Source organism: Schistocerca americana, chromosome 2 (genome assembly GCF_021461395.2).
Source record: "Schistocerca americana isolate TAMUIC-IGC-003095 chromosome 2, iqSchAmer2.1, whole genome shotgun sequence".
Lineage (NCBI taxonomy): Eukaryota > Metazoa > Arthropoda > Insecta > Orthoptera > Acrididae > Schistocerca > Schistocerca americana.
The window spans coordinates 573,778,240-573,803,022 of NC_060120.1; the positions used below are offsets into that span (position 1 = coordinate 573,778,240).

The window sequence follows — 24,783 nt, forward strand, 5'->3', positions numbered from 1 at the left end:
GTTGTGTGGGGAAGGAGACCAGACAGCGTGGTCATCGGTCTCATCGGATTAGGGAAGGAAGTCGGCCGTGTCCTTTCCAAGGAACCATCCCGGCATTTGCCTGGAGTGATTTAGGGAAATCACGGAAAACCTAAATCAGGATGGCCGGACGCAGGATTGAATCGTCATCCTCCCGAATGCGAGTCCAGTGTCTAACCACTGCGCCACCTCGCTCGGTTAGTAGTTTTGTGGATCGTTTCTACAATCCCTCTTGTAGACAGGTGTTACCTGTGCTTTCTTCCAACTACTGGGTACAGTTTTCTGTTCAAGGGATCTATGTTAGATTATAGTTAGAAGAGGGGCTAACTCAACCAAAGGTTCAGTATAGAATATGACAGGATTCCATCAGGACCTGGAGCTTTGTTCAGTTTCAACAATTGCAGCTGTTTCTCAACATCACCACCACTATCACTAATACTTATTTCAATAATCTTATCAGTGGTACAAGACTTAAACTGCGGCAAGTATCCTGTGTTTTCCTTTGTAAAGGAACATTTGAAAATGGAGATAAGCATTTCAGCTTTTGCTTTGCTACTCCCAATTTCAGTTCCTGTCTCATACGCTAGGGACTTGATACTAACTTTGGTGCCACTAACAGCCTTAACATATGACCAGAATTTCTTTGGGTTGCGTGAAAGATCTCTTGACAATATTCTGCTAAGGTAGTCACTGAAGGCATCATGCATTGCTCTCTTGACAGCCAAACGTGTTTCATTCAGCATCTCTTTATCTATAACCCTATGGTTTGTTTTACACCTATTATGCAGTAATCTCTCTTTCTTTTGAAGTTTCTTTACAGTTACCATTGATCACAGAGCTTTCCTCCCAATATGAACTGTTCTACTGGGTACATATCTATCCAGTGTGTGGTCAACTATTCATTTAAACTAAAGCCAGAGATCCTCTACATGCTCCTGCCCTGTGCTGAAAGTTTCAAGTTTCTAATTGAGGTGTGACACTACTGATTTTTTATGTAGTTTACTGAACATATAGTTCTTTCTTCTTGTTTTAGTTGTTCATTGTGTCTTTGTAGTCATGGTTGCCACAACTGGATCATGGTCACTGACACCTGTTTTGATGTGGACATCCACAAAGAGGTCAGATCTATTTGTTCCCATTACATCCAATATATTTCCATCATGAGTTCGTTCACAGTTATCTGTTCTGGGTAGTTTTCAGCGAAGGCATTTAGTTAAGTTTCACAGGATGTCTTATCATACACACCACTAACAGAACTGTAATTTTCCAAATGAATTGTTGGATGATGAAAGTCTCCACCTATGACTGCAATATGATTGGGGAACTTATGTACAAGTGAACCGAGGTTTTCTCTGAAGTTTTATGTTACATTTTGAGATGAATCTGGTGAGCTATAGAAAGACCCAACTATCATTTTATGTCCTCACCTGATACTGAGTCTTGCCCAAACAATCTCACATCCAGCTCCAATTTCTATCTCAGTGGATTTGAATTTCTTTTCTACTATGAAAAATACACCACTTCCATTTCCCATAAGTCTAGCATTTCAGTGTAACAGTAAATTTTCTCCAAATATCTCACTGCTGTCATTAGTACTATGTGAACCTCACTGTTTCACCGGAGTGCTTCAAACTCTTGTCACTTTGTTGCGAATGATTTGGCAGTTAACCACTAGGATTGTATTGCTCTCACCTGTGGGACGCATTTCTTTGAATCTTACAATGATACTTCTGGGTTTCCCACAACTGTTGTTATCTGGATTGGAAGGAGAGTTGCCTAATCTGAAAAAAAAAAAAAAAAAACCACTGTGTACACTCCACAGTCCACACACTGTCAGCGCCCTGGCTAGCAGCCTCTAATGTTTAGTGCAACCTGAGCCATTTAGGGCACCCTACAGTTCTCAACCCTGTGGTTCAAGACCAGGAATTCACAGCCTAGTTTGTCACAGAACATTTGACGTCTCTGGTTCAGTCCTTCCACTTGACTCAAAACCATTTTGCCACAATCAGTTCTGGGGATAATGTGAGCTTCATTGAAATTCCATGCACAAGGCTGGTTTTCCAAACCTACTCTACCAGTCACTGGAATGATCCAAGTATGAGCTCAGAGCCTGACAACAGGCATTATTTGTTCCAATGTTTGCTACAGTCTGCAGTTGGTTGCATCCTGGGCCCTCAGTGGTTGCTGGAATAGCCTCATCAACATGTTTAATGAGGCTCCCAGGCATACACACTGGGTGCAGCTGGTGTCCTTTCCTATCCCTTGCTGCCATTTCCCTAAGGGATACCATCATTCATCATTCATATGAACTGATGATGATTAATTGGCCCCTACCCTTTTTCATTTGTCTCTTCTTGACACTAGACAAAACAGGTTTTCCCAAAACAGGGGAAGTGGGTCCTACTGGCTCAGTCTCAACTTGTAGATTAGGGGGATCATTATAACACCGTGAGGCCTCCCTGGTCCCTGTCCACACTGTACAGGATGCCTAGATCTACCACCGAAGCACCACTTGCAGTCAAATGGGTGAGTAATGACAGATCCTGTACTTCTGCAGAGGAAACGAGATCTCCAGGAGAGGATAGTACTGGAGATTTTCCAACACACTGATCTGCAGCAGCTGCCAATCAGCCAATCATTTAACAGTAGTTGGGATGATTTTCAGCAGCTTACAAAATTCAACCAACTTATCCCATGTTCAAGAACAGCATTCATTGTGAGTCTGCTTTTGGATGCTGCAATGTATTACAGCAGAATGAACAAATAAATTTAAACTGAGCCTGCTGATTGTCTTTTATATCTGTTGAGCTGAGAAAGTATTAATTCCCTACAAGAAGTTAAGCAAATGCACAAATGATATTTCTATTAAAGTAATAGAAAATTCTGCAGCAAAAAATTACTAATTTTCTAAAACTTTTTGAGGTTAATTTATGATAAATGTAGATAATATATACTCCTCTGTCAGAGAAAACTAATTGTAACACAATATCTGCTACAATAACTAAATCACAAATGCCAATTTACTACAAACTGATTATGCATGGGACAATGGTAACTTCAAAAAAATGATCAAAAATGCACATTTATTTGCATTGATATACAAAGATATTCAGCATGACCTGTTCTTTGGCAGTAACTGTGAATCGTAGATGCTGATTTGCTACAAAATAAGTTATCTAAGAACACTCGTACCAATAACTTATGAAAATATAGTTTTTTAAGCATCTGAAAATTCCCAAATACCCCATTTCTCGTTCAATTATACAGTGAAATTACAGAAAGATTGTTTTGAATAAGGATAGGCCTACTGTTCTCAAAAATTTTAAAGGAGCACACACAAGTTTAGCCTACAGTATGGGTTTGTTGTGGCAGTCACAAATGTTTAAAATTTCACAGTACATATGAGTGCTCATACAATCAGCAAAAGATTATGCAGAAGTGATGTGACCAGTACAATATGCAAATCTAAAATTTCAAATCAGCACGGTCTCACGAAAGGAAAATTCCCACTGGCTTGCCGAGGAAGAACACTGCAGCATGAGTTTGTCTCAGGCAAAGTCTAGAAAAATGTACAGTTCCAGCAAAGCATGTCTTCTGCTTGTTACAACTAACAATGCAATCTTTGTTTGCATTCTATGCCCCCCCTCCCCCCCCCCCCCCCCCCAATTGGTACAACATCTATGTACAACATGTTGTTAGAAATGCTCTCGATAGTTGGACTAAAGCCCTCTCAATTGGTGGTAGAACTTTTAACAACCTTTGATTTGCTGTTGACACCATGCTTTTAGCCAGCAGCTACAATGAACTCGCTGAGCTACTAGCAAAAGTAAATGATATTAATCCATCATTTTGTTGTTGTTGTAGTCTTCAGTCCAGAGACTGGTTTGACACAGCTCTCCATGCTACTCCATCCTGTGCAAGCTTCTTCATCTCCCAGTACCTACTGCAACCTACATCGTTCTGAATCTGCTTAGTGTATCCATCATATATATCAGAATAGTCTCATAAAATCCAAAGTCATGGTAACTAATTGAGAAGCACACGTTCAAGGCACAGGTCAGTTAGTGGAACTGGAAGTTGTGCACTCTTTCATCTATTCTGGGTCAACCATCTGCAACACAGAAAGCTGTTAAAATGAAATGAGAAGACAGATCATGCTAGCGTGAGTGGATGTGAAGAAGCTCACCAAGGTCTGCCAGAACAAAGCAGTGATGGCAATAATGAACACCACAGAGGTCCTGCATACTGAAACACTCATGTTTTCCATCCTCTTTTATAGTTATGAAACGTGGACAAGCAGACTATTGGTGCATTTGAGGTTTGGTGCTGATCCAGAATGCTGTGCATAAAATGAACTGAAAGAAGAGATGTGTCCATTATTGAGCAACTCAGTATCTCCAGGTTCCATTTTCCTCATCTCAACCAAAAATTCTCCAGTTCTTTGGCAATACTGTGAGAAGAGATAGAGAAAATCTAGAGAAAAAAATCATGGTAGGGAATATTGACAACAAGAGATCAAGCAGTGAGCAGGTGGCTAGGTCGGATCAAGAACATCTCACTTCTACCTCCTCAGCAGGTTCTAAGAGAAACTGGTAACCATATGGGATGGAGATGCTTGGTTCATGTTGGCATGGTGCCCAGCAATGAGCACAGTGTTGTTATTGACTGCCCTCTGGTCACTGGAAATAGTTCTAATTTCTCTTCCTTACTATGACACTAAGTGTCTTTTAAATACCTTTTACCTAATTACATTAATTATGAGTCACCTCTAAGAACTGTCATGAGGTCAATTATTACCTGCATTCATTACTTGCATGGACAGTAACCTAACCTTACTGGTCATAAATATTATTTTGAACTTCAGCAATGTTGGAGCTTGTCAGTTTTTTGTGTTAGCAAAACCTTCTTCAGTATTTACTTATTTTCAGCTTGTATTTGCACAAAATAAAATACACTCCTGGAAATGGAAAAAAGAACACATTGACACCGGTGTGTCAGACCCACCATACTTGCTCCGGACACTGCGAGAGGGCCGTACAAGCAATGATCACACGCACGGCACAGCGGACACACCAGGAACCGCGGTGTTGGCCGTCAAATGGCGCTAGCTGCGCAGCATTTGTGCACCGCCGCCGTCAGTGTCAGCCAGTTTGCCGTGGCATACGGAGCTCCATCGCAGTCTTTAACACTGGTAGCATGCCGCGACAGCGTGGACGTGAACCGTATGTGCAGTTGACGGACTTTGAGCGAGGGTGTATAGTGGGCATGCGGGAGGCCGGGTGGACGTACCGCCGAATTGCTCAACACGTGGGGCGTGAGGTCTCCACAGTACATCGATGTTGTCGCCAGTGGTCGGCGGAAGGTGCACGTGCCCGTCGACCTGGGACCGGACCGCAGCGACGCACGGATGCACGCCAAGACCGTAGGATCCTACGCAGTGCCGTAGGGGACCGCACCGCCACTTCCCAGCAAATTAGGGACACTGTTGCTCCTGGGGTATCGGCGAGGACCATTCGCAACCGTCTCCATGAAGCTGGGCTACGGTCCCGCACACCGTTAGGCCGTCTTCCGCTCACGCCCCAACATCGTGCAGCCCGCCTCCAGTGGTGTCGCGACAGGCGTGAATGGAGGGACGAATGGAGACGTGTCGTCTTCAGCGATGAGAGTCGCTTCTGCCTTGGTGCCAATGATGGTCGTATGCGTGTTTGGCGCCGTGCAGGTGAGCGCCACAATCAGGACTGCATACGACCGAGACACACAGGGCCAACACCCGGCATCATGGTGTGGGGAGCGATCTCCTACACTGGCCGTACACCACTGGTGATCGTCGAGGGGACACTGAATAGTGCACGGTACATCCAAACCGTCATCGAACCCATCGTTCTACCATTCCTAGACCGGCAAGGGAACTTGCTGTTCCAACAGTACAATGCACGTCCGCATGTATCCCGTGCCACCCAACGTGCTCTGGAAGGTGTAAGTCAACTACCCTGGCCAGCAAGATCTCCGGATCTGTCTCCCATTGAGCATGTTTGGGACTGGATGAAGTGTCGTCTCACGCGGTCTGCACGTCCAGCACGAACGCTGGTCCAACTGAGGTGCCAGGTGGAAATAGCATGGCAAGCCGTTCCACAGGACTACATCCAGCATCTCTACGATCGTCTCCATGGGAGAATAGCAGCCTGCATTGCTGCGAAAGGTGGATATACACTGTACTAGTGCCGACATTGTGCATGCTCTGTTGCCTGTGTCTATGTGCCTGTGGTTCTGTCAGTGTGATCATGTGATGTATCTGACCCCAGGAATGTGTCAATAAAGTTTCCCCTTCCTGGGACAATGAATTCACGGTGTTCTTATTTCAATTTCCAGGAGTGTATGTTGTTTTGTAATGCAAACTTATGATTGCAATTGGATTTGTCTTGATTCGCAAAATTTTGCTAGTCAAAGGTAATCCCTATTCCATCATGATATAAACTGAGATTAGTGCTTACACAATGCAAATTTATGAGTTCAGTTTGATCTGTGCTAACTTTTGTGCTACTCCACGATCAACAGCTTTAAACAATTGTCCCCAAGACAGGCATTCATACCCCATCACGAGACATGAATTTTACCAGGTCATCTCATCTTTATAGAGAACAAACAAAGTCATTATGCATTAGGTCACTGAAAATCAGCAGTTCTTACATGTTTTGATCCAACTACTAAAACTTTGTGCTAACTTGGTAGTGCCCCCCCCCCCCCTCAACTTACCTTTTTAAACAGCTGGTGAGCCAGTGCACTGCTGATATCTTCAAGACATTGGGTCAAGACACCCTGTCCTCATTCCCCCACAACCTCAACATCTTCTCTCCCATCTGCTTCACCTGGTCCTCTAGAACCCAGCATGCCACCACCCTGGACGTTGATGGTTCCAGACATACCTCTAGTCCAGCATTAAAACACACCAACCACTAACAATACCTGCATTTTGACAGTTTCCATCCTTTCCTCACCAAAAAAATCCCTCCCATAAAAAAAAAATGGTTCAAATGGCTCTGCACACTATGGGACTTAACATCTGAGGTCATCAGTCCCCTAGAACTTACAACTACTTGTACCTAAATAACCTAAGGACATCACACACATCCATGCCTGAGGCAGGATTCGAACCTGCGACCGTAGCGGTCGCGCGGTTCCAGACTGAATCGCCTAGAACTGCTCGGCCACACCGGCTGGCCCTCCCATACAGCCTGGCCACCCAGGCACTGCGTATCTGCAGTGAAAAGAACTCCCTTGCCGAATATGCTGAAGGTCTGACAAACGCCTTCACAGACAAGCACCATTCTCCAGTCCTAATCTGCAAACGCACCTCCCGTGCCATATCCCCATACCTCCCCAATCTTCCCATCACCTCCAAGACTCAGCTAAAAAGTAGTGGCCCCTTCGTCATCCAGTACCACCTCGGACTGGGACAACTCAACCACATTCTTCACTAGGGCAATGATTACCTATCAATGAGACCCTGAAATGAGGGAGACCCTGCCCTAGATCCTTCCCAAACCTCATGAAGTGCTGTTCCACCACCCAACCAGCCTCCGCAACATCCTAGTCCATCCCTCTGCCACTCCCAGCCCCTTGCCACAGAGATTATATTGATGCTGAAGGCCCAGGTACAAGACCTGCCAAATCCACCCACCCAGTACTTCCTATTCCGGTCCTGTCACAGGTTTATCCTACCCATTAGGGGCCAGGCCATTTGTGAAATCAGTCATGTCATTTACCGGCTCTGCTGCAATCATTGCACAGCTTTTTATATTGGTGTGACTATCAACCAGCCACTGCCGAACTGCGGCCAAGATTAAAGTAGACCATTCTGTGGTGAAACATGCAGCTGAACATAACACACTTGATTTCAATGACTTCTTCACTCTGGATCTTTCCCTCCACCACCAATTTTTGTGAACTGCACAGATGGGAGCTATCTTTACAACACATTCTCTGTTACTGAAATTACCTTTGCCTCATCCTACAATAAACTACTGTCCCCACACCCTCCACCAAACAGTTTTTGCCCCCTGTCCTATAACCTCCTGCCAGTTGATGTTTCCTCATCCTCATTGTGCTTGCTCTCTCCCAATGCACTCACCAGTCTTTTCCCCTGTCTGCTTCTCTCACATTCCGCTACCCTCCACCTGTCCCAACAACCTTCCAGTGCTGTGAAAACATTGTTGTGCCACCGTCTATAGTAGTCCCTGCATGCTCCACCAGAGAGCACTCTTCTACTTCCCCACCCATACTCTACTATCCATCCCCCTTCCCTGCCCCACTACAGATTGCTGCTTTAGTTCAATGCAACAGTTGCAGTCCAGCAAAAGCGACTGAAGATAGCAGTCATGTGTGTGTGAGGTGTGCCTGCTTGTTTGAGTGTGCATATGTGTGTGTGTGTGTTTTCCTTTCTTTTATGAAGAGGCTTTGACCAATAAGTTAGTGTGTAATAATCTTTTTGTTGTGCCTCCCTGCAGCTCACTATGTGATGTGTATGGTGAGTAGCAGTCTATCTTTTTCATAGTGGCTGAAGTAAAGTAACACCTATTTACAAAAATGGATATTAGAAAATGGCCTTAAGTCATAGACCCATCACCTTCCTTTCCATGTTATCAAAAATGTTTGAGAAGACAGTGAACAACATAATATTGAACTTCCTAAGAATAACCTACTAACATCTACTCAGTTTGAATTCCTTAAAGGCTTCTCTACTGATAATGTGATATATGATCTCCTGGATTCAGTTTTGTTACAAAAAATTATGTGAGAAGATTCAGACCAAATTTGGAAGGGGAAATAAAAATGGCTTATAGCTACCAGAAACAGAGATCAATGTGCACACATTGGATGAGACTCCATGTGCGAAGTTCTTGATTATCCATGTAAATAACAAATTAAAGTGGCAGCAGCACATGGATAAGTTACCTTAGAAGATCAGTTCTGCTTTATTTGTACTGAGAAATCTTCACATAGGATAAACTTCTGGGGCAATGGAGCTATGGTTAAAAAAGTATTTAGTGTACAGAAATATGTGGTTAGAATATTGTATAAAGTTGTTAACGGAACATTTTGTAGAAACTTCATCAGTGATCTAGTGATTCTGGTAGTAGCAGATGATGACAATAGTGAATTTATGGTGAACTATGCAGTTCACAACCACAATAGAAGAAGTATAAATAATTTTGCTGTCTATCAAGCCATGAGAATGATGTTTTCTGTTCTGCTGCAACATGAAAGTAAAATAATACCTCATAGACCACTCCCTGTACAAGTTATCAGGATACTTTGACTCAGGGATGTAAATTCCGCAAAACTCTTAATGTTTATATTAGGCACGCTGCTACTCAGTAAATGTGAAAAAGAAATTAGTATAGTTGTAAGTGACGACAAGAATGCCGTCATGTTTACACATCATGTATTGTTGGTGAACTTTTCACTCTACTGCCTTCAGATGCAAATCTTGAGGTGTATGATTTTTTGTAACTTAGTTACACTGAAGTAAGTATAGACTCTTTCAGTCCCATACTGCTACCAACTGAATCCATACACTGCATTGGAGGCACTGAGCACTTACTGATCATGCAGTCTTACTTGGCCCCTGAGCGGAGGAAGCAGAATATTGTTATCAGATTGTAGCATATTGCCTGCTGAGACATGCCCTGTCTCCTTCTCTCAGAACACCCAGCTTATAGTTTATAAAAGAAAGAAACATGTAATGGATTATTGCATTGCAGATGTGACACAAAAGTTGACAATGAGTCACTAGAAGGACCAGGTACATCCTCTTTGCTCATTTCTGTAAATAATATTTACAATCACTACTCACAGTGCCATACGTGAATCGATGCTATATTCACAATGGTTACTTACTATTATAATGCACAGTTCTGTTACATAGCTAAGGTTGGCAACAAGCAAAAACTCCAGAACAGCTTGAAGTCAGCTGACTTCCTACGATCACAGAGGGGCCAAGTAAAAGTGTGCAATGTACAATGTTGACATTATTACATATCTATTATTGGTCTGAACTACTCAGTATATGTAATATGCCATACACAAAACAAAGCAGAACAGTTGTGCCAATACAATTCTAACAGTACAGGTGTTACTGCCACACTTTCATTCTTATGTCAGTTTGTTAGTTCTGTCTACTGTAAGTCATTTCTGCAATTAATCATAATGATGTGGAACAAATCATTTTAATTTCACAGTACCCATTCATACTTACATGTGGCTATATGTTGATCATCTGCAAATTCTCTCTCTCTCTCTCTCTCTCTCTCTCTCTTTCTTTCTCTCTCTCTCTTCTTCCCCTGTATGTCTGCTTTTGTGAGTTCATAATGCATATCCATCACCTTTCACACATTACAAAATTATTGAGTCTTCTACCAAAAAGAAGGATTTGTCAAGGAGAAACGTTTTCAGTTTGTTTTCAGATTTAACTTCTGTATTTATCAGACTTTTTATACATTGGGTAAGTGATCAAAGATTTTTGTGGCACATTTATTCCAGTGGTTTTCAAATTATGCAACCAACAAATTGAGTACTGACTGTAACTGTTCATTAAATACTCTCTATTTGTCCCTTGCATCCCCAGTTTAATATGTCACAGTAATGAGTATGTCAATAACATGAAAAAAAAAAAAAATGTGGACAGAATACACACAATTGTTCTAAACTTGTTATAGGAGTGGCACATGCAATTGTATTGTGTCTGCAACAGTATTGAGCATGGTTAAGCCTGTCTCCTATTCCTTAGCATTTTATTCATAATGTTTCACATACGGTGTAACACACACACCTCATATTGATTCTCTTAATTTGTAATTGCCATCTGTTGTAGACCACAGATTTAGCTAAAAAGTTCCCAAACTGTTCAGTATCCAGATTTCAGACAAGTGAGTGTCTAGTGTTGTAACTGAAAACGAGAGGTATCCCAAGGAGGTTGAAGATTATTCTGTGCAGGATTTCAGGAATAACTTCAGTATATCAACTGCCATGTTATTGCTAACAATAATTTTCTGTCATCAATTACACACATTGCTGGAAAGTCTCCATTTTGCGTCCTATCATAGTTGACACTTCCAGGCTGAGAATAATGAACACTGGCGAGTACAAAGCCTCTGGTTTACTGTATCACTGGATACAGACAACAGTTCCTTCAGTCTTAATAGTGCATATTGTTGAGTACTTTGCTAACATTGGATCTCAGTGTAAAATTATTTCTGTGAATATATCTCAGTGAGTTTTTGAATTGTGTTTCTCATGAATAATCGTTATTAATAATGTATTTCTAAGCCTAGAGGCTCAGATTCAAGTGTTATGGGTTATAGCCTGCTTGCTTTTTGATAATGGCTTGAAGGTGAATGTTGGTTAAAAAAAATTTTTAAATGTGTCGACAACCACTATCTAGTGTGATAAATTTCAGGTAATGTGACACCCACCTCCTTTTCCACCACTGACATGACTGACATGCACCAGTTCAGGGCACAAGTCTGTTACAAAATAATGCTATCTCTTTTATCATTCGGTTAAAAGTAAGTAACTGTCACGGTAGCTGGGCTTCAACACAGTAGCTGTCACATCTGCTGCGGCAGAAAAATGGTAACCTTACCTTTTATTTATGAAAGTTAGTACCATTAGGTATTCAGTGCAATGAAAGAGACATATTGAAGGAAAATACGTGGTGATCAATGAGGAAAAAGATCCATTCAGCACATATGTTGATTTGTTATTGTAAATTACAGAGATTATTTTTACTTGATGGGGGCTAAATGCTGGTAACTTTTTTCCATTTGTGTACATAATTTCCATGTGATGCCTTTGATCAGCTCCTAATGTAATACTTTTGCTGCATTTACTCTTGTGCTATATGAACACATTTGTAAAGAACATTTGCATATAATTGTAATACATCTTTATTCTTTAGACTGTACTACCAAAGTTTTGGGAAGAATTGCATTTGGAGGATCATGCTTTGTGGTCTGCATATTACCACAGTATTGAGTGTGAAACAAACTTACCTTCTAAAGTAGTGAAGAAAATTTCACCTTTCCAGCGAGTCCTTGTTATGCAAGCTCTGCGCCCAGACAGATTACTTTCAGCAATGTCTCTATTTACATTACAAGTCTTAGGTGAGTACTACGTATCAAGAATATTTAGGAGCAGGAAAAATGCTGTTTTATTTTGTGTCCAAATTTGTCATTATTTTTTGCCACACTCAGTTTTATTTTTTTGCCAGATTTGTTGCTATTTTTGCAAATTAGTTAATACCTTTGCCCAATTTGTTGTTATTTATTTGCCAAATTCTGTGCGCTTTTTTTCCAAATTTGGTGTATTTTTACCAAGTTTGAGGCCTTTTTTGCCACAGTTCCTATCATTTTCTGCCAAATTTGGTACTGTTTTTGCCAAATATAGTGTAATTTTTTGCCAAATTCAGTGATTAAATTGCCAAATTTGAATTTCTCAATGTCTGGTATTATTTTTTGCCAAATTTGGCATTATTTTTTACCAAATATTGTGTTTATTTCTGTCAAATTGTGTGTTTTTTTTACCAAATTTGATGTATTTTTTGTCAAATTTGATGTCATTTTGCCACATAAGTTGTTAGTTTTCTGCCAAAGTTGGTGTTCTATTTACTAAATACAGGATAACATTTTTTTTGCCAAACTCGGTGACTTTTATTTGCCAATTTCCATGTTTTTCTTAAAATATTCTGTGCTATTTTTTGTGAAATTCAGTGCTACTTTTTGCCAAGTTTGGTGTAATTTTTTTCGCTAACTCAGTGTTACTTTTTTGGTTAATTTCTCTCTTACTTTTTTGCCAACTTGGTGCTTTTTTCTAAATTTACTGGTATTTTTTGTCCAATTCAACATTATTATCTACCAAATTCAGTGTTGTTTAGTTTTGCAAATTCAGTGTTGTCAATTTTGCCAAACACAGTTTTTTTTGTCAAGTTTGATGTTGTTTGTGCCAAATTCAGTGGTTTGTTTTGCATAATACCGTGTTATTTTTGCTTGTTGTGGTGCTATTTTATTTTCATTATCACATCAAAATCTGTTATGTGGGAAATCAGCAGCCAGTATAAGATTATACACAAATGTCAGCCTTGAGGAGATCAGAAGTGAATGTACAGTTTTACTTTTCAGTTACTGTTGGTTACAAATATGAGAAATTTTCTGTCCCCAAATTTATAACATTTTTATATGACAAAATTAAAAATTTCACGATATCTCAACAAAATTGCCAAATTCCTGTTATTTTGCCAAAAACTGCTAATTTTGCATCATTTTTGTGTAATCTACTCCGTGAAATTTTCCTGCCCGTAAGGCTATTACGTTGTTGCATTACATGTATTGCTAAATATTTTTCTCTTTAGCTCAAAAGAAGAATTGTGAACAGTCATTTGTTCATCTCATGATGTGTATTTACTAACTGTTATGATTTTATTATGTAATTTAATTGTTAGTAACATTAGCTAATGAGACACAGTTGATTCCTTATAATGAAATGATTTTTACTGTGAATGAGCAGCTATGCTTTCTGAGAAAAGCTTATGATCAGAGTTACAAACTTATATATAATGGACTAAATGATTCCCTTGGATTTGTGTGTTGGACCAGTGTACAAGACATACTATTTGAGCTACCCCAAAAGCAATTCCCAACTATATTGTTTATACAAATATGTATGTATGCATGCTATTTTTTGGGTATTCATGTCAGTAATGCTGGATAAAAGTCGCCCAAATTGTCTAAATCAGTCTGTATTTGTAGCCACATATAACCCCAAGAATTTAATAGAGCCCATTTGTGCTGAGTCTTCAGTTTGTGACCTATTTTAATTTCATGATATTCTGACTATTTTGTCTTGAACTGTACCATATGGATTTGCAAGATTTCAGGATCAAGCTATTTCCTAGGAATCTATGTTTCTGTGCTATTAACTGCTTCACAATTTTCAATCAATATAGATGTATTACCTGAAAACAAAACTGACAGATGGGAAATATATTTACTTAGAACAAAAATCAGATACACACTAAAATGAAATGTTGAGAATCACCTGGCATTATTGTTGTCCATTTAGAACAATTATATTCATTGCACTTGTATATATAATTACTCTTTGTCTTCTGTATATAGCTGTGATGTATGCCACAGTAAAAAACTGTCCTAAACCCATGCCTTTATGCTTCTTCTTTGCTGGAAACAAAAGTGATATTTTTAAACAATCTTATATTTTGAAATAAATTTTTATGCCCTGATAGTAGCCACTTTCTGTATACTTTCCACAGCACAGTAATGAGAGAGGTAGAGCAACAGGATCTTTTTTAATACTTCTTATTAATAAAGAGAAAGTTAATTGCTTGAAAAGATAATCTGCTACATTTACTTGTTATTCCAGATCAATTGTAGAGAGTATTACGCTATTTGACCTAGATTTACAGTGTTGTCCTGTTCCTACATAATTATGTGGAAACCAAAACTCCCCATGATCACAGATATTTGTTTTATTCTATGGCCTGTTTCAGTCACTATGGCTCTAAAAAATAATTTGCCTATTTATGAGTAAGACTGTTATGATAAGTTAACAAAATTAATAGTAGTAGCATTGATTCAAATATCTGAGAAGCATCTAATAAACAACATACCTTTCTCCTTGAAGTTAATAAAAGAGGTACATAAAATTTATAGCCATGATTGGCAGTTGCATGTAGTATAAAAATGTGATAAAATTGTAATAAACAGTCATGACCCATAGTGTAGGCCCATCGTGAGCACACTATGCTTACAGCAGTAATAGAAAGAGTGGAGCGGCCTCAGCTGCTAGATGATGCTGATCATTAGCACTGTTTACAAAGGTTTCTTACAAAGCCAGAGTCATAATGTTTAACATTCTACAAGACTCAAAATAGGATGAGTTAAAAATGTAACTAAAAAAAGAGTTAGAGCTTAAACATCCACTCACAGTAAAATGTTAGATAAATTGTAATTGCTTGCTCCCAAATAGACCTCTGCAATGTATGATATGTAGGACATAATGAAGTTGATTGAAAGCAGCATCTTCAAACACAAAAAAGCCCCAGGCACAATGGGCTCACAAAAATAGAGCCAAGAAAGCATGGTTGACACAGGGCCAGGGCCAAAAAACAAATGGATGGAGTTAGAATATCAGGACATTCAAGAACCACAACAGCCTGTCATACAAGAAATATAGGTATTCAGTGTAAATTCCTTTTGTTCATTCAGCAGTTTTGTGGGGTCATGTTTCTTATTCCTGTAGATCTCCATTTCTTCCAAAAGGTTCAATAGATGACCCTTCAGCACAAGTTCTTTTTTTTGTTGTAGTATACATGTGTACAGTCATATGTTGTTCAAATGCATTTATGTTCTCCAGACATGTATGTTCCCTAAATCTAATAGTAAATTTTCTGTCTGTCTGTCTGTTTTGAGGAATTTATTATGTTTGCTACCTATCTTGTGTCTAAGCCACAGTGTCAGAGTATTATTTATTTCAAAGCTGCATATGATGGTTGTGTTCTTCAGTTGCTTCACTAGCTGATGAGAAACTTGCCCATAATATGTCACATGGACAAAATTTTGTTACTTTTCATTGCTTTCTGTTTGATCGTGTATTTGTGTTCTTCTTTATCTTATTATGTGGTCTCATGTCAGAGCTCACTATGTATCCATTCCCATGGCTGTTTGTTTTGATATATTTAGTTACTTTGGCATGAATAATGTTATTGGCACATGTAGGTTTTGTATAAATGCTGAACATAATGTCTATTTTCATGATCATCAGGTCTAAATAGTTAATAGAGTTATTTTTATCTGTTTCAATGTTAAAGTTGTTAATTTATCATAGTGCTCTTCTCATAAATATGAGCACACTGTTTTAAATCAACCTGATGATAGTTGTAATGATCAAAACTGGTCATTGAATAAAACAAATATTTGCAGTCACAGAAAATGAGAAGGACAAGGTAGAGGCAAGGGATAGGGAAGAGAAAGGGGTTTGGGTGGCAAAGGTGTGGAGAGGGAAGGACAGGAGGGGAAAGGAATAGAAATATGATGAATTCACAACATTGGTACAGACAGGAGAAATGATAAGTTGTTCATAATAAAAAGGGAGACAGTAGACAAGACAGAATATACTAGTATTATCTATTCTTTATTACAGTTACATATGTTTCTCTCCCAGATCTATTGCTGTTCAGCTGTTTCTTTCCTTACTTACATGAATCACCTCTTGCTCACTAATTTAGTGGGCATGTACATATTTTTTACACTGCTCTAAGTACTGGCTTCATTAACTGCTCATCCAATATTTTTCTTTCCAGATAGCTAATAGCCATCAGTTTCCTAGCATTTCCTTTAAATATTTCACAACACTATTGCTCCATCCAGCTTCCATATGTCATTTTAGAATATTTTGCCTGATTTTCCTGCACAAAAGCAGTCGACAAATGTCATATTTCTTGCACATGACTGACTCATAGACCCTGTGTGATCTTTTCTTTCCCATTACTGTCATTGGGATTAATTATCATTTTTAATATCTTCAGAGTACCATGTCCCTGAAGTAGTTTTTCACACTCTTGCTTTTAGTTATCTCATATAGATGTTTGTTTCCCATCTTTGTCTCCAGTATTTACCTTTCTATTTTATTTTCAGTTCTTTCTCTGTTGATTATCCCATTGCTACTCACCATATAGTGGAGATGCTGAGTTGCAGATAGGCACAACAAAAAGACTGCCAGAAAGTGATCTTTCAACCGACAAGGCCTTCGTCCGAAATAGACAACACACACACACACACACACACACACACACACACACACACACACACAATGCAAACCAACTCACACACATGTGACCACAATCTCTGGCCAGGCAGCGAGCAGTGGCGCATGATCGGAGAAGCAACTGGATGGCAGAGGAAAGGAGGAGGCTGGAGTGGGGAAAGGGAGAGATACCAGGGTAGTGGTGGGGTATGATAAAGTACAGCTTGTGGGAGCATACAGGGATGAGGTGGAGAGACAGTAGCGCAGTTAGATGCAGTTGGGAGGTTAGGCAGAGGGCGGAGTGGGGGGCAGGGGTTAGCAGAAAAGGGGAGAATTAAAAAGACTGTGGGTGCATTAGTGGAATAGAGGACTGTGCAGTGATGGAAAGGGAGCAGGGAAAAGGCTACATGGGTACGGACAATGAATAATGAAGGTTGAGAACAGGAAGATTATGGGAATGTAGATTGTATTGTTGGGCAGCATGCTCAGCAATAGTATGGCCCAGCTGTTTCTTGACCACAGTTTGTTAGTGATCTTTCATGCAAACAGACAGCTTGTTGTTTGTCATGCCCATGTCGAATGCAGCACAGTGGTGGCAGCTTAGCTTGTAGATCACATCACTGGTAGCCCTGACTTTGATGGGACAGGACTTGCATCTAGGTCTATTACAGAGACATGAGCCATGAGGCAAGGCGTTGGGAGCAGGGGTTGTGTAGAGATGGATGAGGATATTGTTTAGTTTCAGTGTGTGGCGGAATACCACTGTGGGAGGGGTTGGAAAGATAGTGGATAGGATATTTCTCATTTGAGGGTGTAGGGGAATGCTCCTCTGTGGCCAGATGGTGTGACTCTGGGAGGTGGCAGGTGACTGGAGAGATAAGGCATGGGAGATCTGATTTTGTACAAGATTGGGAGGGTAATTACAGTCTGTGAAGGCGTGAGTGAGACCATTGGTATATTTTGAGAGGGACCACTTGCCACTACAGATGTAACAGCCAGGGGTGGTGAGGCAGGATTTGAGAGCCTTCTTAGTGTGGAATGGGTGACAGCTGTCGAAGTAGAAGAATAGCTGGTGGTTATTAGGTTTGATATCAATGGAAGTACTGTTGTAGCCCTCTCTGAGGTGGAGGTCAACATCAAGGAAGGTGGCTTGTTGGGTTGAGTAAGAGCGGGTGAAGTGAATGGGGGAGAAAGTGTTGAGGTTCTGGAGGAATGTGGATAAGGTGTCCTCACCCTCTATCCAGATTATGAAGATGTCATCAGTGAACGAGGTAAGGGATTTGAGATTATGAGTTTTAGGAAGGCTTCCTCTAGGTGTCCCATGAATAGGTTGGCATAAGATGGTGACATTTGGGTGCCTATAGCCATACCTCAGATTTGTTTGTAGTTAATGCCTTCAAAGTAGAAGTAATTGTGGGTGAGGATATAAATGTTCATGGTGACTAGGAAGGATGTTTTAGGTTTGGAATCCAATGGGCATTGGGAAAGGTAGTGTCAGTAACAGTAAGGCCACGGGCATTAGGGATGTTAGTGTAAAGGGAGATGGCATCTGTGGTAACGGGCAGGGCACCAGGTGGTGAAGGAACAGGAACGGTGAAGGAACAGGAACTGTGGAGAGTCGGTGGAGGAAATTGTTGGTATCTTTTACGTAGGAGAGTCGGTTGGCTACCCTCAGTGGCCAGAGACTGTGGTCGTATGTGTGTGTGTGTGTGTGTGTGTGTGTGTGTGTGTGTGTGTGTGTGTGTGTGTGTTTTAGTTACCTGTTTCCGATGAAGGCTTTGTTGGCCAAAAGCCCACTTTCTGACAGTCTTTTTGTTGTGCCTGTCTGAAACTCAGCATCTCTTTCCCATGGTAAGTAACAAGTATTCTCTTCATAATATTGTTACATTGAATCCTGGATTTTCCATTGTTTGATTATCTCACTGCACATTCACCCAAGTTTGTTTATATTCTCCTTCCCGTCATATAATTATTTCCAGTTCCTAACCTAATATTTGATCTTTGCTTTATTTACTTTTTCATTTTAAGAAACTGTCCATAGTTTAAATTAGTTTCTTGCTTTTCCATGGATCACAGTGGCAACAACTTGCCATGGTGTGGAACACATCAGGAAGCTAACACATAAAATTGTTCTGCAAAAAAAATCTTAAGTGTAACCGAACCACATACATGCTATCTTCTCAGTAATTCACTGGTGTAGTAGAAGCAGTTGTCAAGTAGAAATGATTAAATGATTTCAGTTTATTTCCAAAGCTTTCATTCTTTACAAGCACCTATAATTCAAAAGGGGGGGGGGGATTAAATCTTTTTGTAACTGCATACTTTGCTCCTTTTTTGTGCAAAAGTAATCTTCAGTTATGGATCTTGGATATTATCATCATTCCTGGTGTTATATTTATGGATGCTACTATTATTTGTGAACTGTATTTGAATTGTCGCATCAAACTTCACAGGGGAACAAATGTGTTGTGAGTCAATTTTTATGGAAACAGCAGTTTGACAGGTACACTTTATTCCTTTCTTTGCTACTAGTTTTGGAGTTACAGTCCCATTCTGAAATTCTCATGGGTAAAAATAAGACACATCAAGTGAGCTTCAGCATAAAGATTGAAAGCATTATACTGCCATTAAATGGATCCCTGTGAGGCATAAAATGAAGTTTGATTACAGATACCTGTGTAATCTGCTAAGCAATTACCTGTATTTTATCATAGAAGTAAAACAGGTATGACACACTTGAAAGAAAAATTACAATAAACAATACAATCTAAATAAAATATGTAATAAACATACTGTATGGTGTTCAGAGCAGAACGTCATTTCATGGCTATATATTTGATGTAAAAATCATAGAATGCATCTTACATCCAAGCTTAATATAAAATATGGAGGTGATAGTATGGAAAACTGAGTGCTTAGCACAGTAGGAGATGTAACGTTTGGTCATATAATTCACCATCTATGAGACTTTTATGTATGTGAAACATTGAAATATGTACTGAGATTTGACAGTACCATATGAGTCTTTGGATCATGCAGAATGAAGGAAGAGAACACTTCAGATTTGGGTTAATATAAATGGTATCCAGATGCACACGCTAAAACAGATATGGGTAGTGCATAAGGACTCTTAGTGAATAAGGTCACTTTGTGCAACAGTGTGAAATAGTTGTAACAAAAATATTAAACTGTGTCACAGACCAATTAATGTATGTTCTTAATCAGGTAGAGTAATGTACAGGTAAAGTAAGTCATTATTGCTTTGATATGAATTTCGAGATGTTTTTAAGATAAAGAACAAGTTGTGGAATCAGTGTTAATAGTGTGTAAATATTGGTAACCTTTTTCATTCAGTTTTGTATTATAATTCAATTACTATAAATCATTGTTTACCATAGCACAAAATAAATGTGTAAACCATTAATTTTGGAAAAGCTTAACATGTATGTATCTTTGCAAGTCAGGACAAAATATTCTTTCAGAAATCACCAACTAAAAATCTGTAATTAAACTCATAATTAATGTTCCTGGAACATTCTGTAGAGAAATTCAGTGCAATGTCCACATATTACGAAAACTAGTGAATATTCATTCAAACTGGAGACGTAACCTGATTCAGAAAGACAGTTTGTATCATAAATAATGTTAGAAGAATGATTCATTAATTTTTTGTAACACGATTTAAAGATTTTGTGATGTACATAATTATTCCACATTTTAGCCTTCAAATGTTGTAAAAAGTCATTTTGAACGTTTGAATTGTAATTTGATGTTGAAGAAATGTTACCAGCTCAAAATTGTTTCATAAAATCACATAATTAATTAAATTACATAAAGATATTCGAGAATGTTCTGGACTGAATAATAAGAATTTAATTGTCAACTGTATGTATGTTTCAAAATTGCACTTGTAAAAGATCATTAATTTCGGAAATATGCATTACCATTGTACTTGTTTTAATTTCTACTAAAATTCTGTAATATCAGTTTTGCTGGAGTTAACTTATTGCCATTGTAACATCAAACATGAAATAACATAATAATGTCAGAGAATATAATTGTTAAAAGGTGTATAAATACACCCTGTTCAAAGCCTTGGAGAGAACGCGATTGGAGTACTATCTTTCACAACTTCCTGGGAATGTGTGAGAATGACAGTAAAAGAACGGTTATATCTTTTTTAATTATTTTTTTTAATTTATAGAAAATTTGAGTATGTTGGAAAATTAGCATAGTGTGCTGACCAATTGGAGGACTGCAAACAGCCTAGTAACTTAAGAGCCAAATGGAATTCTATCTACATTAAATGAGAAGAACAATATAGACACAATGCAAACAAAACAGTGAAGAAAAAATTTTGGCCTCTCTATTAACCATGGCTTTACTACCATAAAAAATATGTCTTCCAGTGTGCTGCTAACTCCAGACCTCCCACCATATTTTGTAAGTTAGCACACATAGACAAATGATTGTCTGAGGGGAAAGTGTTCAAACAAAATATGGCACCCTCATATGCCAGTCTACATACATACAGGTATCAAAGTCTGTTGTCTGATTCAGTTTTGTTAATCATATCTTCATAATCATGAATGATACCCAAGACACTCGCATCTCCTTTCTCCACAATCTTAATACTTTCTCTGATATTGAGTTCATCTGGTCCACCTTAGATCAACTCAAAAAGATACCTTCCTTGAGACTGCCCGTCATCTCTCAGATGGCTCTATAAAAACATTGACCTACCAGTCATCAACAATATCACCACTCTGGTAGCTGTAGATCCTCCCACTTCAAAAACCTGTACATTCTTACAAGCCAGAGGTAGCAGTGATGAATCATTTCTTGCTTAATGTGCCATAAACTTATCAAGCTCTTTGCGTATAGGTGCTTCCTCATAGCAGATTACCAGTGCTATATCAATCTATATGCTTATGAATATAATAGAGGGAAACATTCCGCATGGGAAAAATTATCTAAAAATAAAGATGCTGTAACTTACCAAAAGAAAGCATGTCTGCTTGTGTCTGTATATGTGCGGATGGATATGTTTGTGTGTGCGAGTGTATACCTGTCCCTTTTGCCACCTAAGGTAAGTCTTTCTGCTGCCGGGATTGGAATGACTGCTTACCCTCTCCCTTAAAACCCACTCCTTCCGTCTTTCCCTCTCCTTCCCTCTTTCCTGATGAAGCAACTGTGGGTTGCGAAAGCTTGAAATTTGTGTGTGTGTGTGTGTGTGTGTTTTATTGTCTCCTATCAACATACCAATGCTTTCGTTACAGCATCTTTACTTTTAGATAATCTATATGCTTAATATTACAATCACACAAACTAAGTAGCTATACAGAAGCACACCCTTAATACCTCATAAGCTGCAAGTTCTTTGGCTGCCTTTCATCAGGCCCACTGATTAAGATGCCTACATTTTTTGAAATGATATTTCACTACTCACACCTGTGAAATATGGCTTTTCCCACTACTATTCCCAACTCATTTCCAGATGGTTTATAACCACATGGCAGAAAAAAGGTGTCCCTTGGGCCCATCAAATACGTTGTATTTCATTCATGTAGCTACATTATTCACAACTACTCCACAACTTTTAATGTGAACATGACCACTAACCAGCTGTCTACACATATGAATGACTTCTACCAAGCTGCAACTGAACCATTGTTGGCCACATAAGGCCAAGCTGTGTTGTTGAGCACGTGATTGACTCCAACAGTGGCTTCAAAACCTGTTCCATTAAAGCAGTGAGAAAGAGTATAATGTTACATTAAAATTGCCACTTTTCTTGTATAAACAGCAGGAGTCTGAAACAGATTATACCAAACTCCAGTTTTTCAACTTTTTTATTGTTTTCAAATGAAGACGTTTTTAAAAATGACTTAGTTCCACAGATTCTGAAAATTACTTTATAAATTCCGTATCTTAGTTTTTTTCATACTTCTTGGATGTACATCTGTAATAAATGAAAACGTAGAGCTTAGTTGCACCCCCAACATTGAAAGAGACTGTAGACTCAGTCAGAACACTAAAAAGCAACAAAACATCAGGGAGAAGTGGAATAACAGTTGAACTACTTAAGAAGGGAGGAGATAGAATTGCAAAATAAGTACACAAACTTGTGACCATCATTTGGAATGATGAAAGAATGGCATCTGAGTGGAAAGAAGTGGTCGTAGCAACAATCCATAAAAAGGGTGATACATATATAAATAAAGAAGAATGGAGAAATAATAGATGCATCTCATTAATTTGTACAGCCTACAAAGTGTTCCCAAGATTCACCAGAAAAGATTGGAATCTCATTTAAAACAGATAGTAGAGGAGAAGCAAGCAAGATTCCACTGATCTGATATGTGCATTGAAAGAAGTTGCATCATAATGTTGAGAAGACAACAAAACAATGGCAATATTGTTTATTGATTTTAACAAAGCCTACAATAATATAAACAGAGAAAAGTTGTAGGAGAAAATGCAGAAGTCTGGAATACCAAAGAGGGTTGCAAGTCTTACAAAAGTTGCACTGGAAGGCTCAAAAGGCATATTGGAAATTGGTGGAGAACATTCTGTGGCTTTCGACATAAAATCAGGAGTGAGGCAAGGAGGTGGAATATCACTGAGGGAGAAGTTCGGGTTGGTTACACCAAACAACACCCATTTAGCAGTAGTTCGTTTATTCACCTAAACACATGCAAGGCTCACAAAGAACTGAACATGGCGGAACAGCCTAAAGACAATGCTCAGAGTCCAAAAATGATGCTCAGAGTCCAAAGATGAACGGATATCGATGCTGGTGTCGACCTCATCAGTGCCACATCACCATTCTTGTTGAATGTAATAATACAGGAAGTACTGGATCCAACAAGTGAAGCAAAGGAGGGAAATAGCATAGGAAAAGAAAATGAAAATACTGGCCTTCGGGGGTGATGGAGCATTAATCGCTGAAAATCTAGATGACCTGAAAATACTCACTAAAAAGCTGTTTCAAAAACTAAGGAAGTTGGATTAGAGGTAAATGATGAGAAAACATCATTTGTGAGGGTAGAAAGAAATTATAAGATAAATAGATGGGATACCATAGAGATTGATAATGATGTGTCTGAAGAAACAAGAGAGTTTAGATATCTGGGGGTCGGAGTAAAAAACAGAAATGATGAGGAACAAGAAATGGAAGCAAGGATAAAACAGGCATCCAGAACATCATATTCACTCAACAAACTACTGTCATCAAAACATTTATCAAGAGGAACCAAAATAAGGATAAATAAAATCATAATCAGACCAGTATTATTATCTGGGGCAGAAATATGGAGAATAGATAGGGATACAGAGAGAAAGATGAAGATTTCCAAAAATAAAATCCTGCAGAAGATATTTGGACCAATTTATGAAGGAGGAGAATGGCAAAGAAGAAAAAAAATAGAAAATAGTGGGCTCAGGATGATGTCTAATGAACCAGATATTTTTGTGGAAGTCAAGACAAGGAGGCTAATGTGGGCTGGGCATGTCTATGGAAGAGAGCAGGAATTAAGACTGAGAGAAGTGTTGTAGAAGAGACCTGGAGGGTGACAAACCTTAGATAGGCCAAAAATAAGATGGAGAGACCATGTGGCCAATGATCTTCAGATACTTAGAGCAAGGGAAGAGGATGCCAAGGATAGAATCCTGTGGAGAAGTGTGCTTGATGAGGCTGAACACTGACTGTGGTTTGTGGGGCCAGGAGAGGAAGAGTAGATAATACATGAAAATGTTCTCTAAAGGTACAGAATCAATGTATAATAAGTACTGTATATAAACATCAATACATAGCTGATAGAATAAATAAAATCGTCTTTTTGTGTGAGAACACTGAGCCAAACCCACAAAAGTTGTCTGTGAGTAAAAATTATCTTGGCATGTTAATATGATGCATACCTCACTTTACCTGTCTTCATTCTGTACACA

The 24,783-nt window shown here is 39.0% G+C and overlaps 1 protein-coding gene across 1 annotated transcript in view; it reads left to right on the plus strand.

Annotated features, from left to right (window-relative positions):
- The window catches only part of LOC124594191 (cytoplasmic dynein 2 heavy chain 1), a 786,854-nt gene that overhangs the window by 664,086 nt on the left and 97,985 nt on the right, over positions 1-24,783 (plus strand). Inside the window, exon 62 of the mRNA XM_047132551.1 lies at positions 11,975-12,179. Within this exon, the coding sequence (XP_046988507.1) occupies positions 11,975-12,179 (205 nt within the window). The remainder of the gene's footprint in view (positions 1-11,974; positions 12,180-24,783) is intronic.